Source organism: Erythrolamprus reginae, chromosome 5 (genome assembly GCF_031021105.1).
Source record: "Erythrolamprus reginae isolate rEryReg1 chromosome 5, rEryReg1.hap1, whole genome shotgun sequence".
Lineage (NCBI taxonomy): Eukaryota > Metazoa > Chordata > Lepidosauria > Squamata > Dipsadidae > Erythrolamprus > Erythrolamprus reginae.
In genome coordinates, this window is record NC_091954.1 from 50189988 (window position 1) to 50208501 (window position 18514).

Below are 18514 nucleotides of genomic sequence, written 5' to 3' on the forward strand. Positions count from 1 at the left end.
TGGCTTTTTGTGGGGGGGGAGAGGAGGAAGATGCCTTGTTACTTTGCAAAGCAGTTTTCAAGGAGTCATTTGCATCAACTGTCATTAAGGAAAAAACCCAACAGCAAGAATCTGCTTCCTGTATTCTGGATGCTCATTTATCTTGCCTACATGCAAACACTGTGCAGAAAATCTGAAAGCTTATTCATGAAGTATGTAAGAGATGGATATGCCTGAACTTTCCATAGCTGTAGGCACTTTCTGCCTTCTCATTTCACGTACTGTTTCAGAATTTGCCAACAGGGAACGGACATTCAAGAATACAAGATCTTGTTGGTGCCCTAAAAACTGAAGTTGCTTTACAATTTGCTAATTGGACAAAGGAGACCTCTTGCCTAAATATTCAGTAAAAGTAGAGTGTAATGCAGTTTATTAATTATACGGCACGATCATTCTGTATTATGGGAGTTAATTACATTTTCTTTTTTGTGCTTCATCATTGAGAGAGCAAAATTAAAAAATAAATACCAGTAGTCTTCAACCTAGGACCATTGGTTCAGCGATGGTTTGAAATTACAGTGGCACTGATTTAACAGTGAAGGGCTGCAAAACATTTTGCTACCACACTGTAACCGTGGCTTATTTTGTGGGCGTGGCTTGCCAGCCATGTGACCAGATGGAAGTGGCTTGATGATCATGTGATTGGGTGGTGGCTTAAAGGTCATGTGACTGGCCAACTTGATGTCACTCACATCAAGGGTTTGGGTTAGGATTAGGATGCCTGGCCTGGCCTCACCTCAAAGAGACACAATTTCCCTATCTATTTACTAGAACATAAGAACATAAGAAGAGCCATGTTGAATCAGGCCAAAGCCCTTCGAGACCAGCATTCGGTGTCACACAGTGGCCCACCAATTGTACATGGAGAAGGCAAAACCCTCCCTTTTCCTTGACCCCCAACAAATGGTACTCAAGGGAATCCTGCTTGCCTCAACCAACTTAGAGGCAGCACATGGACATCCATTTCAGTAACCACCAATACACTTGGCATCCATGAATGTGTCTAATCCTGCCTTGAAGCTATCAAGGTTGACAGCTGTCACGACCTCTTCTGGAAGTGAATTCCATAAACCAACAACCCTCTGGGTGAGGAAATATTTCCCTTTATTTTCCCTCACTTTCTTGCCTATGACCTTTAGGGAGTGCCCCCTCGTCCAAGTATTGTGTGATAGAGAAAATAATTTTTCTCTATCCACCTTTTCTATCCCATGCATGATTTTATACACTTTGATCAAGTCACCCCTTAAACGCCATCTTTCAAGGCTGAAGAGACCTGGCGTTGCAACCTGATTACATAAGGTAGGTGCTCTATTTCTTTGATCATACTTGTTGCCCTTTTTTTCACCTTTTCCAGTTCCATTATATCCTTTTTGAAGCGCGGTGACCAGAACTGTACATAGTATTCCAAGTGTGGTTTCACCATTGATTTGTACAGAGGTAATACAACACTTACTGACTTATTTTTGATTTACTTCCTAGTCATGCCAAGCATGGAATTTGCTTTTTTTTTACTGCTGCTGCGCATTGGGTTGACATCTTCATTGAGCTGTCCACCAAAACCCCAAGATCCCTTTCTTGGGTTGTCTCAGAAAGCTTGATCCCCATAAGTTGGTAGATATAATTGGGGTTCTTTGCCCCGATATGCATAACTTTGCACTTGTTTAGATTAAAATGCATTTGCCATTTTGTTGCCCACTCACTCAAGATCAAGAGATCCTTCTCGACAATCAGTTTCACTTTTCACTACCAAGAACAATTTTTATGTGCTTCCTATGGAATTTGTGCAGTGGGAGGGGAAGCTGGAGTGGGTTGGCATGGTAATCATATTGCTTCATCACCCCTATTAATGGGAAAGACAGCGAAGTTGGCTGCCTGCCAGATGGATAAAATGAGAGAAGAAAACTCAATTAAATTTCTTGTACTCATGGAAGGTCCTTTACTTGTTAGTTAAGACCACACCACCGCTTTGAATACAACAGCAGTCCCCAATCTCCAGTGCAGTGACCCGTTCATTTATGAGCCGCTCCCATTTGCACAAGCCACAAGTGCTTGTGTGAGCACATGCAAGTTCATTTGTATGAGTGGTGGGCATGGCCGCCCTTCGTGCAGATGCTCACGTGAACACCTGCCACTCACACAGAACCATCAGCTCACCCACCCACCGAGCCACCGAGCCACTAAGCCAGAAATGTTGGGGACTAATACATGCTTAAGGAGACATGAACCAGATTTCACCAATGTGTTATTGCCAGATTGGTTACATATTGACTGCACATTTCAGCATTCCCAGTCAAGGTGTCAATCTTACCGAGGGGTACTTAGTTTAGAAAGCTCAAACTATTTGCAACATTGCTCAAAAGCAGAATATAGATAAGGTCAATGGCCCAGTGAACTGGTTATGTTGGGACAGGGTACTGTTTATTTTCATATTACAGAAACTGTAGTCATTGCTGGAACATCTCCAATTCTAACTCTTCTCTGCTAGGTGTCAGGAGGAGTTCACCGATGGAGCAACAGATGCGATATTTTAAGATGATGAGAAAAGAAGCAAAAATGTCACATAGATAGGAACTGATGGCATTCTTGCTTTCAAGATCTATGTAGGGGAGATAAGAGGAAGGGTTAGCATGTTTCTCTTTTTTACTGGAAGGAAAAGAGAGGGGGGAAAGTTAAATGAGATACACCTGCAAATATTTACCCAGTTTGCCTAGAAAGATAATATCTAAAGCAGAGGTGACTAGCTAGGAAATTCTGTGAGCTGTGACGTCCACTGGTCTTGAAAGTTGCCAAGGTTCGAGACCCCTGCTTTAAAGAATTGTTTCTTTTCATTTTAATTTTAATGAACTTTGTTAGAAAAGCTCTGCTTCCTGACAGAATTTCCACCTATGGGAAATTTGCCTTATTTTACCCTGTTGGTTTCTTAGTACAGTGGTACTTCTACCTAAGAATGCCTCTACTTAATGAACTTTTCTACATAAGAACTGGGTGTTCAAGATTTTTTTGCCTCTTCTCAAGAACCATTTTCTACTTAAGAACCCGAGCCTCTGAAACTGTAACTGGAAAAGACAGGGAGAAACCTCCGTGGGGCCTCTCTAGGAATTTCCTGGGAGGAAACAGGACTAGAAAAGGTGGGGAGAAGCCTCTGTGGGGCCTCTCTAGGAATCTCCTGGGAGGAAACAGGGCTCTATCCTCCTTGTGGTTTCCCTAATCGCACACATTATTTGCTTTCACATTGATTCCTATGAGAAAAATTGCTTCTTCTTACAAACTTTTCTACTTAAGAACCTGGACATGAAACAAATTAAGTTCATAAGTAGAGGTACCACTGTAATTCATAAGCTTGAATTATGGTGGAGACTCCATATGGTCTAGGATAGGGGCCACCAAGTTTTCTGGCTTGGTGGATTAGCAGCAGCAATGGTGGAGGGGAGATGGTTTTGTACACACACATACCACTTGCACAAATGGAGGTTTGCACACACACACAACTTGCATGTATGTGTGGTTTTGCACACACACAAAACACACATGCACGCCACTTGCGCAAATGGAGCTTTGCAAAATCACCTGCTGCTTGTGAATCTCACTTCCCAATGGGCTGTGGACTGGGGGTTGGGGATCTCTAATCTAAGAAATAGAAGAAGCTCAGGTGCCCACCTTACCAGGATTGGGACCCTGAGACTGATGTTCTCAGGTGTAAGCTCCGCTCAAAGAGGAAAACATCTCCTCCTTTACATTATTAGAGAAACTGTGAATAAAACCCTTCTTAGAAGGCTATTTGAGGAGGTCAAACTTATCTAAGGGCAATTTTTTTTTTTAAAAAAAATAGTGCTTATGTTTTTATTTATTGTGGATTGTTCTTGATTACAGGAATCTTTTGTGAATCTTGTGATTTGATGAATCCTTTTTCCTTCATTTATAGTATGGTAAGTTGCGAAATCAATAGAAGAGGCAACATACAAAAGTTTATCTAAATAATCAAATGTAACTAGGCATGTTTAAAATATTATGTTTTCTTCTCTGTCTTGATTTTTTTCTCCAGGTCTTGTCAACTAAACAATGTCATCTGGTAGGCCCCAGGGGAAGAGCCTTCTCTGTGGCAGCCCCGGCCCTCTGGAATCAACTCCCTCTGGAGATTAGAACCACCCCCACCCTTCTTGCCTTTCGTAAGTTATTGAAGACCCATCTATGTCGCCAGCCATGGTGTAATTGAGAGATCCTCTGGCTATTATGGTTTATGAATGGTATGACTGAGTTGTATGGTTTTTAATGATATGGGTTTTAGATTTTTTTAAAGTATTGGATTTGTACATTGTTTATTACTGTTGTGAGCCACTCCGAGTATTCGGAGAGGGGCAGCACACACATCTAATAAATTATTATTATTATTATTATTAATTATTATTATTATTTTCACCTTGTGAATTTATATTGTCTGTTCCTAATTCTCAATTATTGTTCAAAATCATCAAAGACACTTTAATTGAGAAGTGCATTGTAATTATTTCACATGTTTAAACAATGTTTCATTTAACTGCATTTCTTTGTCTTGCAATTTATTCCCATATAATCCTTAGATCACGGTTCATTATAATCTAGGGTTTTGCCGACAAAGTTATTTTTCTTAAATAACTATTCTTCTCTGGCCCAAGAGATTACTGAAGCTCTATCCTGATTTTACTGTTTACCACCAAAAATGTTTTAAAGTAATTAGTAAATTTATTTTGGTTTCTCCTCACCTGGCTTTTAGAAGAAGGTTTCTTAACTCCAAAGCTTTGAGTCAGCCTTTCTGTGGTGAATTCTTCCCACTTTTCATCTGTTTGGCACTGTGCTTTTATTTCATACGTAATTTCCCGTTCTTTCTGTAAACTGACAGGACTGAGCTCAGCAGTAAAGTAAGCGATAATTGGATCTGCATGTCTGACTCTCTGAAATGACAGAAGGGTTCAATTCAGTTCTTTGCTCACCAAGGCTTATTTGCTGAAGTGATTCAAAAACCTTTACCAATAACACACTAACATAGGACGGAATATTGTTACTATTCTAGCACTATTTTAAGGACTTCGTGAACTGTTTTTTTAATTAGAGATTATTTTGGCAAGAAATGCAAGGGGGGGAGAGATTAAGTAGAGTGATAGAAACAAAGACTGGGAGAGGAAAATAGTATAAAACCTCTCTTTCTTTCTTTGCTGCCTAGGGCCCTTTTTCTGCCCTTTATCTCTATAGAGTTCAACCTGGGACATCGCGAGTCATATGACCAAGCAAAAGCAATCATCTTTACATACCAAGGTGTAAACCTAAGGCCTAGATCTGATCTTCAGTTGGAACAACAGATCAGCGGAGGAAATCATTGGGGGTCAAGAGAGGACCAGCTGCAGATTCAGCCTCCTACATATCTTGACTACACAATTCAGAACTTCAAGAGAAGCATATTATTGCCCAATATGGCACTCTTAAGATAAGTTGTGCCTTAATTCCTAGAATTCTTGGCAACTTATCTGGAGAGCATCTGAGTAGGGAAAGTGACCTTATTGGATTTGCAAATATCTTGCTATTTAGACATAAATGGAACATAAGCTACCAAGACAATCTTCTATTGTGAAGACCTATAAAATAAATGAATACTTTCTACCAAAAATGTATTTCTTCAGCAAGCCTCCATTATTTCTTTCGTTCTTACTGCCAAAAATAGTAAAGAAGTAATCGTCTTTGTGTTTTTTATTACGTTGAATGTATAATCTAGCACAATTGTTTAAACTGATGTTGAAAATCATTTGATGCCACAAAATGCTCTGTCTAACCTGTTACATGCATCTTCCTTTCCCAATCCTTTCTTCAGAATTCATTAGATTAAAAAAAAAGAATCTTAACATGGAGCTTACTACAGGTAGCCCTTGACTTACCACCACAATTGAGCCCAAAATTTCTGTTACGTGAATGTTACCCATCTGAGGATTTTTTTGCCATAGTTGTTAAGTGAATCAGTGCAGTAGTTAATAACATGGTGGTTAGTGAATCTGGTTTCCCCATTGACTTTGCTTATCAGAAGGGTGCAAAAGGAGATCTCATGAACCTGAGACACTGCAACCCTTATAAATATGGATTAGTTGCCAAGTGTCTGAATTTTGATCGTGTGACCATCGGGATGCTGCAAGTATTGTAAGTGTGAAAAACGGTCATAAGTCACTTTCTTTGTAATTTCAAACAGTCGCTAAATGAACCGCTATAAGTCAAGGACTACCTGTATATAAGAAAGAGGCCAAACCACCAATACTAAGCACTGAAATGATTTATTTTCAGGTAGGCATATATAAACCATTGTTCCCCAAGCAAATTTTTCAATATGTGAGAATATATTTTCATCCTCCATCGTCAACATGAGTTAAAATAGCTGAAGTAATTTATACCCAGAAGATACACCCATGTTTCTCCAACACTCCGCAGACTTCACTTGTTGCTGATTGGTTTCCGGACACAATTCTAAGTGTTAGTGATGACCTACAAACCCTACATAGCATCGGACTAGATTACTTATGGGACCGCTTCTGCCATATAAATCCCAGCGGCCGGTTATTGCGAGAGCAATCATGAGCTTTCCCAGAAATGCCCATGTAACACCAACACTCCACAGTCTGCATTGGTTGCCGATCAATTTCCAGTCACAATTCAAAGTGTTGGTCATCACCTATAAGGCCCTTCATGGCACCGGACCAGGGTATCTACGAGACCGCCTTCTGCCGCACGAATCCCAGCGACTGATTAGGTCCCACAGAGTGGGCCTTCTCCGGGTCCCATCAACAAAACAATGTCGTTTGGCGGGGCCAGGGGAAGAGCCTTCTCTGTGGCGGCCCCGACCCTCTGGAACCAATCCCCCCCCAGAGATTAGAATTGCCCCCACCCTCCTCGCCTTTCGCGAGCGCCTAAAAACCCACCTCTGCCATCAGGCATGGGGGAATTGAGATATTCTTTCCCCCTAAGCCTTTACAATTTATGCATGGTATGATTGTTTGTAAGTATGTTTGGTTTTAGAATTAAGGGTTTTTTAGCTGTTTTGTATTGGATTTACATGCTGTTTTTATTCTGTTGTTAGCCGCCCCGAGTCTGCGGAGAGGGGCGGCATACAAATCCAATAAATAAATAAATAAATGAATGAATGAATGAATGAATGAATGAATAAATGAATAAATAAATATGTCCCACAGAGTTGGCCTTCTCCATGTCCCATTAACCAGACAATGTCATTTGGCTGGGCCTAGGGGAAGAGCCTTCTCTGTGGAGGGCCCTGCCCTCTGGAATCAGCTCCCCCCAGAGATCAGCACTGCCCCCATCCTCCTGGCTTTCCGCAAGAATCTCAAGACTCACCTATGTTGCCAGGTCTGGGACAATTAGATCTGGACACCCTGACCAATAAGTGTGATGCATGGTGTGATTGAATCGGTTGATTGATTAATATATTGGGTTTTTAGCTGTAGTTTTTTTAATGTATTAGATTTGTTTTATATGCTTCGTTTTTACACTATATCCTGTGAGGCGCTCCAAGTTTTTGGAGAAGGGTGGCATACAAATCTAATAAACAAACAAACAAACAAACAAACAAATAAATAAATAAATGTTGACAATGGAGGATGAAAATATATTCTGACAATTGTCTACAGACTGCACAATACTTTCAAAAATAAATAAATAGGATTTAAAAGTCTGAGTATTATTTTGAAGCTCAAGGATCATAGAAATGCTGGTCTTACTTTCATGTAAAAACTGTATGCTGAAGCATCATGTTTTATTGCTTTTAGCTCGAAGAAGAATCCATAAATGGAAATTACTTTTGCATGATATCTTGGTTCCTGAAATAATCAGCATGTTAATGTATGTATGTAACGACATAGTATTCAAGTGTCTTAAAATACCAGAAAAGGATCAGTTATGAGGAATAAATAACATTAGTACTTAATTTATTCTCTACAGGGAAATTTGCTTTGTCCTTTGCTGCTTTTGTATTAATCCCAATTCAGAATTTTTAGAGCAGTGAAACCCACCAAATCCAATAGGACTTTTAATAAATATATCTAGTATAGTATTGGAATATAATTTTCCTATTATTGTAAAATCATTGCAATGCAAACCGATATGTTTTTATGCAGGTCAATTTCACCAGCTTAATGGAATTTATTCTTTAATCAAATATATGTAGGCTATATCTTGAATGTGTATGTATGCAAGGATTTTTGAATATTTTGGGGTAGAATGATGTAAAAATTGTAAAGCTTCCATAAAGTTGATTGCTATCAAAATAATGATTTTTTTTCTTTTTTGTTAAAAACAATAGAATGAAAATCTCAGTGGCCTGCAGACATGTTACAGTATGATCTCTATCATCCACCTTTAATTTGCCAATTATAGGTGGGATGATAATTGAAAATTTCTACAGTGTAGACTGATTAAGAATACATTGTATTACAGTCAGTTTCTTTGATTTCAGCATCACACTTTATTCCCATCAATATTGCCCTGGAAGATTGTGTAAGAGATTCTGTTGACTGCATTTTGTCATTTCTCCCGCTTAATTTAGCAAGTTCTTCACAGCTTACCTCCTTGAGCAAAAGACCAAATCTCACTGCTTGGCTGTTAAAGTCTGCCTGAAAGGGCATGTCACCACCATTCTCTAGCTGAAAAGAAAAGAAATTCTTCCATATTTAGCATGCATAAATTTGGTATTTTTTCATTTAAATATAACATTCAATAAATGGAACAGAAAATTGTACCTCAGTCATATGCCAATTTTCTTATCAATGTTATTTAATGTCACAAGTTTTCTATTAGTGACAGCATTGATAATTGTTTGCATTTTATAGTATATCATTGTTCCTTACATCCAGTGGTGGGTTGTTCCTGGTTTGGACCAGTTCTTCAAATTGGTAGCAGCGGGGGCGGGAGGTTCCGCCCACCCATTTGGGAGACTTCTGCGCAAGCGCAAATGTGTTGGGCATGTGTGAGTGTGCACATGAACTGCTGGCAAAAAAATTCAGAACCCACCACTGCTTACATCCTACTGGTATGCTTATGTGAGGCCTGGCACAGGGACGTCTGTTGTATAATAAAGTGTGGGTCTTCGGAGAGGGGCGGCATACAAGTCTAAATAATAATAATAATAATAATAATAATAATAATAATAATAATAATAATAAAGTGCCTGACTGGTGATGAAATAAGAAATCCAGCATAGTGATCTCGTTAGTTGTGTTGTATTGACATAATAATAATAATAATAATAATAATAATAATAATAATAATACAAAATTCAAAACTTATCTACCTGGCCCAAAATATCATGAGCTTGCCCATCTGAAATCTTGTAAGATTTGAGCAAACATAGACATTTTCAGATTTTAGTGTTCTGCTAGGTAAAATATATTGTCATCTACCTCATAATCATCTGTAATATTCTCACAGATGACCAAAGGATTATTTTCATACTTTAGAATGCAGCATGATTTCACACTATATTAACACAACAATAATGGGATGACCCCTGAAGATGCTACATTTGACAGATCAAATGACCTGAACGTTTCAGTCTGATATTTAAATAAATGATAATAATTTCATTGCTCCCTGATTTTTCTTCCAATCTTGACCTTTAAACTGGCCTATAACTTATTTAATTGAACTGTTTTTCAAACAAAGTACACTTTCAAAAAGAGAACTATTTACAGCAGGATGGATAGTCAATGGATTTCTTCATAAAGTAATGAAATCATTCCCTCTTCCTATATATAAACTAATATCCAACACCTGGTAAATTTTTCTGATCTCAAAAATGAGCTAATGAAGGTTAGACACTAAGTGGGACATTACCAGGAAATGTAAAAGTTATAGATTAGACTGTGGGGGTGGGTGGGTATTGTTGTTGAAATAACATCCTGGAAGGCTGGGTTTGCAAAGAGGTTGTGGGTCAATTAATCAGTAGAATTACTTCCTTCCAGAGGTTGCAGGGGCTGCAACACTGGAGGTTTTTTAAGAAGAGACTGGATTGCCTCCAAGGTCCCTTCTGCACTGTTCCAGTGTTCCTCTAGAGGCCACTCTGTAATGGCCACTTAAATCACCTCACTAAGGGGCGTACATAAGTGCACTAGTGTGCCTTTTGTCCCCCGTCCAATTGTCTCTCCTTATCTCATATCTCATATATCTTTTCTCCCTTGCATATATCTTCTCCTCTATTTTTATATCTTTTCTTTATATATAATACTTCATGTCTATTCTCTTCAATATGTATTGTGTATTGGACAAAATAAATAAATAAATAAATAAATAAATAAATAAATAAATAAATAAATAAATAAATAAATAAATAAATAAAATAAAATAAAAGTACTGCATCCCATCCTTGTCGCCTATGCTATGTCTAATAGCTGGCAGGGCAGTAACTGAAGCTTGATTCATAACTGGGTTCAGTCATATTTATTAAACACAACAGAAAACAACTCATAAATAACATCTGAGGTAAAACAGCTCCTGACAGCTCTTTAAATAGGCGGCTGTCCGACGGAACAACCAATCACCATTGACCAACGATTCCACTCCTAGAGCAGTCTCTAGAGGAACACCAGAACACTGCACCTTCCAACTCTGCTGTTCTGTTATTAAGTTAAGAAGACAGTAGCAAACCAATACTGTTCACTTCCATGACGACTACATGGTTGTGTACACTTTGTTATCAGGACTTGAAGAAGATTTTTTCCACCTGCATCAACTTCAAGTCAACAGAAGTAAACACTTGTTTTGGGAGATGCTGGGGGAAGCCTTTGCAAAATAAGAGTTAAGTATTAATTTGCAGTATGGACAATGCTATTGTGACACAATATGGTGAAACTGATTCATTTTTCATACCAGCTCCATTAACTTAAAAGTTATACACTGCTCAAAAAATAAAGGGAACACTTAAAAAACAGAATATAGCTTCAAGTAAATCAAACTTCTGTGAAATCAAACGGTCCACTTAGGAAGCAACACTGATTGACCATCAAGTTTGTCCAGTATGTTTTACTTGTGTTCTATATTATTGTGTATAGATCTGGGTAGTGCCGTCAAATATAGAAGTACAGTTCCAAATTAAAGATTTGTGTTTTAATGCAGAGTCCCTGCACATATACATAGGTAAACAGTGAAAATCCCTTATATGCAAAACCTAGAGTTTAAACTAGACTGACCCATTTTCACACTAAGCATACCAACTCACTGCATAGTAGTGATCAGACAAGGTCCTTGTAAGCCACGGCAAAGGAAAGAAATTAATTTCCAAAAGCTCCTCTAGATGTCTACCTTTGGAAGACAAAAGCAACAATAAAGTTGTTCCATTTATATTATTCAGTACCAAAGCTGTTTCTGATACACTAAGGGAATATGTTATGGGCAGGTTGGATAGGCACAATAAGAAAATAACAGGAATAAAGATATAAAGCAGGGCTTTAAAATACCAGTGTTTATAAAAGAATGTGAAATAGTAGTTTAAAAAGCTGTAGATAAGACTGTATCCCCCATTACTTTCTAGCATAGGATTATTATACCATAGGCAGTGGACAATATCCCCTTTACAGATCCTCCCTTGTGAGGTTCCCACCCTTCCACCAGCAAAAGATAGTTTTATTGGATAGTCTGCCTGCTTTTGCAAACCATGTATGACTTATCTGAGGATCTGCTGACTGGACAAGGAATCTCAACAAGCTACTTGGGCTATGGGAGTGCCATCTCCAGAAGATTTTATGCCGTGCACCACCCAGAGTTTAGTGGCATCAAACTTGAAATAATTAATTAGCTAATTTTCTCTTTTCTTTCTCTGAACACTTCCTGCAATATTTTTCCTGTTCCTGACTGATTAGTCACAAAGGTTTTCAGCCTCCTGGCCTTTTATCTACTCATCCTCATGCATTAGCCCTACCTGTTTGTCCTGCTACATCAGCTACACCAATCTGATTATTTTTATCTGGCAAATTATAAACAAAACCTTTTCTTCCTCTTTCACTATCTCCTGCATCACAGCTAGAATCATGAATCTGGCATTATGAAATTTTTCTGCAGCCCTTCCCAAACCTTAACAATCTGGATTTATACCCATTGGCCCAGCTGTAGTTTGTTTGTTTGTTTGTTTGTTTGTTTGTTTGTTTCTTTATTTATTGGATTTGTATGCCGCCCCTCTCCGGAGACTCGGGGCGGCTAACAACAGTAATAAAACAATGTACAATAATAATCCAATAAATACTAAAAATGATTTAAAAACCCATTAATATAAAAAACCAAACATACATACAGACATACCACAAATGAAATTGTAAAGGCTCAGGAGGAGAGATCATCTCAATTCCCCCATGCCTGGTGGCAGAGGTGGGTTTTAAGGAGCTTACGAAAGGCAAGGAGGGTGGGGGCAATTCTAATCTCTGGGGGGAGTTGGTTCCAGAGGGCTGGGGCCGCCACAGAGAAGGCTCTTCTCCTGGGTCCCGTCAAGTGGCATTGTTTAGCTGACGGGACCCGGAGAAGACCCACTCTGTGGGACCTAACCGGTCGCTGGTATTCGTAGTGATGCTACGGAACTCTTTCTTAACATATCAAGATTGATTATGTTTAACTATAGTTAGGGTTTTTTTGTGGCATAGGCTCTTGTGCAAGACACAAGTACCTTTTTAAAAATGGCCTTTGCCTTCCAATTAAAATGCTCTGAAAGAAGCCTGACAATTGCTCAATAAAACCCTGGTTTAGAAGTACCTTAAGGCAATTCATTACTCTGGCTGCACTTTTCACCCAGTACTCATTCCTGCTTTTGCTTGTAATGTTAACAGAATTAACCATTGTCAAACAAAAGCAATCTTGTGTCAACAATGCACGTAATCTAAACTTGTCAGAGATGGGAGTTTTGCACAGTCTGTAGTCATGCAGTTCTTCCTGTCATGTGTTTTTGCCAGCCAAACATGCCAAGAAACAAGTTTAACAACATTGGCCTATTCATCTACTTTGGGGGTGTTCACACAATGAAAAGTAGATTTGGCAATCTTTGTACAACCGCTGCTAAGTAATTTCTTGTCATTTGCTCACAGGGGTTCAAAGAACGTCATTTACCCCAGACTCCTAGAGCTGGGGCCTCTGTTTTTTATTTGGGGAATTAAAACAAAATAGATGGCTTAAATCTGCCAGGATTATAGGACATCCACTTCACATCTTAAAATCCTTGACTCCTCTTTCCCTCAAAATTCTTTGCTCAATTTTGCCTCAACATATCACACTAATCTTAAGGTGACCTCAAGTGGAAATTCCATAGCTTTCATTTAGGGCAATGTTTCTCAACTTTGGCCACTTAAAAGACGTATGGACCTCAACTCCTAGAATTCCCTAGCAAGTATTCTGAGAAATTCTGGGACTTGAAGTCCACACTCTACAAGTTTGAGAAACATTGATTTAGAGGTGGGGGGAGGAATGCATCTGAAATCTGTGAGGTGGAGACTTTTAAGTGCTTCTTCTGTGTTGAAAGGAGAAAGTATACTGTCAGCCTGCAAGTGAAAGCAATTATTGTTGAAGCTTACACTATAGCTGAGTGGTTTATTTTAAAGAATATGAATAAAGAAGCTTTTCACTCACTTATTCCTCTGCCGCCACCACAAGCAGACAATACATTTTGCAGAGCTGGAACATGTGTGTGTGTGTGTGTGTGTGTGTGATATTAGTTAACATCTAGGCTGGTATTGGGAAAATTTCCCCACATTGGTTAATGTGTGCCAATCACTCCCTTTCAGACTAACCTTTCTCACTGAGTTCTTAAAGACAAGTAGGAGGAGGTAGTGTTGTGGATGTTGTCTGGATTTCCAGAATGAAAGGTTTCACGGTCAGATCGGAAAACGTGGTAGTCATTAATTGTAATAATGGAGTTGGGGAGAGATACGTTTAACCATGTTTCGCATATAAATATGATGTCGTATTTGGTGGTTTTTAGTAAGGTAAGGAGCTCGGGTATTTTGTTAGCAAAGCTTTTTGAGTTTATTAGTTTACATTTAATATTAGAAGTGGTTGATGATGAGGAAGTAAGGGGTGTGCATCCCTGGTCTTGGTTGATTGGGAGTTGGTCTTGGTTGGAGGTGGGTAGGTAGTTATGGTGGATTTGAGCAATAATTGTTGGATGGTTGAGGTTTTGATTGGAGGTGAGTAGGTAGTTAGGATGGATTTGAGCTATAGTTGTTTGAGGCTTGAGGGAAGGAGAGAGAGACACACAGAGAGAACGAAAATTGATAAATAAGGATAGTGGTTGGGAGTTGTAATTCCACATTCTCTGCTGAGCATCAAGTCACGAAAAGCAGTAAAAATGTTGTTAGACCTAAAGATGGTGTCAGATTTCATTTCCATTGACTTGACAGGAAATAGTTGCACAGATTGACAAGCAATTTATATGACAGATCAGTCATCAGAACAGAATGTTGCATGGTTACAGCCGCTGTCACAGCACTGATTAACTCTTGGAGAACTTGGGTGTGTCAAAGCAATGTGACTGGGTTTGGCCACTGCCAAATGAGTGATCCATGCTGTCAAAGCCCATAAAGCCATTTTGCTTGTCACAGACCTATCCAAGTAAGGACAAAGAAAACAGGGCTTACCTGTTTTAGGGGCCTGGAGCCTACCAAACTTACCATCAGTTAAAATATCCTTTTTATAATGCATTGTACTTTAAAGTATCAAATGTATGTTTCTATTATTTCCTTAGATATTATGAAACAAGTGGTTAAAGACCACTTTATAAATTCAAAAAGTTACTTTCCATAACTACTTTTCCTTTTAATTTTTAACATACCTCACTATGGCCAGTAAGGGCCCACAGAGTCGGCCTTCTCCAGATCCCATCCTCCAAACAATATCGGTTGTCAGGAACTCGGAGAAGAGCCTTCTCTGTGGCGGCTCCGACCCTGTGGAATCAACTGCCGCCAGAGGTTTGCACGATCTCCTCCCTACCGGTCTTCCGAAAAGCCATGAAGACCTGCCTTTTCCGGCAGACCTGGAATTAGGATTGACTGTAAATATGCATGGTTTTTTTTATGATATTGTAATTTTATGGCACTGTAGATTTTATTGATGTATTTATTGCTCTTTTTACTTGTATAGTATTTATGACTCTTGTTAGCCGCTCAGAGTCCGTTTTGGAATGAGTGGCATATAAATGAAATAAATAAATAAACATGTCCATGAAAACTAAAAAGGATGTTTACAAATAAATATTGGTTTTGGTCATCACAAAATTTAGAAAATTTATCTATCTTAGAAATGCAGAATTTGTCTGAATAATAACATAAAAAAGTAAGCTTACTTGAAGTGATGCCATGTAAACGGAGAGACTGAAAAATAGCCATGTATTGCTGTCCTTCTTCCCTTTCCAAGAAAGAACAGGTCTTGGGTAAACTAAAGAATCAGAATAATGGAGCAAAGACTTTAGTCAATGCCAATAATAAACATTATCATCACTCTGAAACATTTCACTCTATAAACATAATTTTCCTTATGGAAAGTCTTTGCCATGCAGTGAAGAGTAAATAATAATAATAATAATAATAATAATAATAATAATAATAATAACAACAACAACAACAACAACAACAACAACAACAATTTATTAGATTTGTATGCCGTTCCTCTCCGCAGACTGGGGGCATCTCACAACAACAGTAATAACAACGTGACAATGTAACAAATCTAATATTTAAAAAACATCTAAAAACCCATCATTTAAAACCATACAACACAAGCACACCATACATAAAACTATATAAGCCTGGGGAGATATCTCAATTCCCCCATGCCTGGTGATACAGGTGGGTCTTAAGCAATTTACGAAAGACAAGGAGGGTGGGGGCAGTTCTGATCTCTGGGGGGAGTTGATTCAAGAGGGCTGGGGCCATCACAGAGAAGGCTCTTCCCCTGGGGACCGCCAGACAACATTGTTTAGTTGACGGGACCTGGAGAAGGCCAATTCTGTGGGACCTTATCAGCCACTGGGATTCATGCGGCAGAAGACGGTTCTGGAGGTAAAGTACAAGGCAGCCACACAGACACAACTATCTCAAGGCAAAATATTACAAATGAGATGCTCTTCGTTCAGCAATACAATAGCCACTGAAAACATGTCAAACTCAAAGTCTTCATTGTGATAAAGCTGGGGTTTTTTTTTATGTAATTGTGTGTTTGTAAATTTTTATACTCCTCAATTTGGCATGGGAATTGTACTGTATGCAGATTGTGGCAAATACGTAATAGAAATAGCACTTAGATTTATATGCTGCTTCATATATCCCTAAGCAGTCTACAGAGTCAGCCACCTGGGTCCTCATTTTACCAATCTTGAAAGAATGGAAGGCTGAATCAACCTTGAGCCCCATCAGCTCCACCCAAAAGTGTTCAGGCATGCTATTCAGAGAAACATATGAATGACTTTTAGCTGCAACTTCAGAAAAGAGGCCACTTGGGACTTTCTGAAGTTTGAAAAGGCCAGGAGCCTTGCTCCTGGTGAGATATTGAACTAGAAATGGCTCTTCAAGGAAATTTTCAGGGCTACATATTAGAGAATCTGCTGTAGGTGTTGTGGGTGAGGGGGATCAGGCTAGAGGGAGAAATGTCTACCCTGTTTCGTTCTCCTTTCATTGTCTCCTTAGGATGCCTCACTAAATCTAATGCTAGGGTTGGCTCTGAGAAGAGTAAGAACTTCCCTAAACAAGAGGCAGTGGGAAGGAAAGTGACTGCGTAACACAAAAGGAAAGTGACTGCGTAACACAAAAGGAAAGTGACTGTGTAACACAAAAACATAACATCTAAACTCTGACTTGCTAGCTTCATCCGTTTGACTGGCTTCTTGTGAAAACTGCTGCCCGAATCCCAGCGACCAGTTAGGTCCCACAGAGTGGGCCTTCTCCGGGTCCCATCAACTAAACAATGTCATTTGGCCCAGGGGAAGAGCCTTCTCTGTGGCGGCCCCGGCCCTCTAGAACCAACTCCCCCCGGAGATTAGAATTGCCCCCACCCTCCTTGCCTTTTGTAAGCTCCTTAAAACCCACCTCTGCCATCAGGCATGGGGGAACTGAGATACTCTTTCCCCCTAGGCCTTTACAATTTATGCATGGTATGTTTGTTTGTATGTATGATTAGTTTTACAATAAGGGTTTTTTAGTTGTTTTAGTATTGGATTTACATGTTGTTTTTTATTCTTGTTGTTAGCCGCCCCGAGTCTATGGAGAGGGGCGGCATACAAATCCAATCCAATAAATAAAACTACAAACCCAAACATCGCCTAGTCAGTTGAAAGCAGAAACAAATCTCAGAATCATATCAGAAAAGGAAACAAGGAAAGGTAAGTAACTCAACTTTTTCTTTCATGCAGTGCTTCTCAATTATTTTCTGTTATGCCTCTCCCCCAGAAGAAGTAAACATTTTGCACACACACCCCAACTCTCTGATCTGGGCCCGAATGGAATTTTAGTGTTTTTTAACACGGGGCCATGTTTTGAGCTCATAAGCTCCGCCTCTGCCGGGCACTCTCAGTGAATGGTGTGAAAGGCGGCTTTAGGGTGTCATTTGAAGCTTTCACCCAGCTGCAGACAACGCTCCTCCTTATCTAGCAGCAGGTTCACCATGCCATTCATGGCTACTGCGGCGCCCAACGAGAACAACAAGATCCCACGCAGCCGCCCTGCCGCCTGCTCTTCCAGACTCAAAGCAATGTGCTAACTGGGAAAACACTCCCCATCTGGTGGAATCGATCAAGAAGGACAACACATGTTCCTGGGGTCACATCCACCACCTCAGCATCTCTACATTCCCACCTGGGGGAGGGCACCCCATTATTTGAGAAGCACTGCTGTGTGCATAAGTGCACTAGAGTGCCTTCCGACCCCTGTCCTATTGTCTCTCCTATATCCCATATATCTTCTCTTCTATCCCTATATCTTTCTTCTATTCTCTCATTGATTATTTTATCCTATACTCTCTCTTCTCTTCTTTCTCTAATTCTATTTCCTCGAAAGTGTCCTCTATTAGCTACATTGTGTATTATTGTGTATTGGACAAAATAAAAATAAAAAAATAAAATTTATTTATTTATTTATTTATTAGATTTGTATGCCGCCCCTCTCTGTAGACTCCGTAAATCATAGTTTATTATTGTATTTATTCCCAACCAGAACTTACATGTAATAACAGTATTTTGGGAGTGATTCACAATATGGAAAGCTTAGTCTGGTAATAAAACTCTGAAAGATTATGTGCAAGGTCCCTCAAAGGTTGTTCCAAAGGTTGAATCGATTCCTAACTGGAGGTAATATCTAACTAGGCATTTAGGTGATTATATAATGATTAATAAAAGCTAAGCACCTCGTTTCAAGGCTTAGGCTTTGCCAACGTGGAAAAAAGGAGCAGCCCTGAGTTGGTAGACTAAACAAAGCTGTCAAAGGTTCACTGATCT

The 18514-nt window shown here is 39.3% G+C and overlaps 1 protein-coding gene across 1 annotated transcript in view; it reads right to left on the bottom strand.

Moving 5' to 3' along the window:
- Positions 1-2431: 2431 nt before the first annotated feature.
- BTBD16 (BTB domain containing 16) overlaps positions 2432-18514 on the bottom strand; it is a 57041-nt gene continuing 40958 nt past the window's right edge. Inside the window, exons 12-17 of the mRNA XM_070752559.1 lie at positions 15374-15465; positions 11276-11358; positions 8628-8705; positions 7785-7883; positions 4779-4967; positions 2432-2635 (exon numbers count right to left, since the gene is read on the bottom strand). Coding sequence (XP_070608660.1) covers positions 2567-2635; positions 4779-4967; positions 7785-7883; positions 8628-8705; positions 11276-11358; positions 15374-15465 — 610 coding nt within the window. The 3' untranslated portion in view covers positions 2432-2566. The remainder of the gene's footprint in view (positions 2636-4778; positions 4968-7784; positions 7884-8627; positions 8706-11275; positions 11359-15373; positions 15466-18514) is intronic.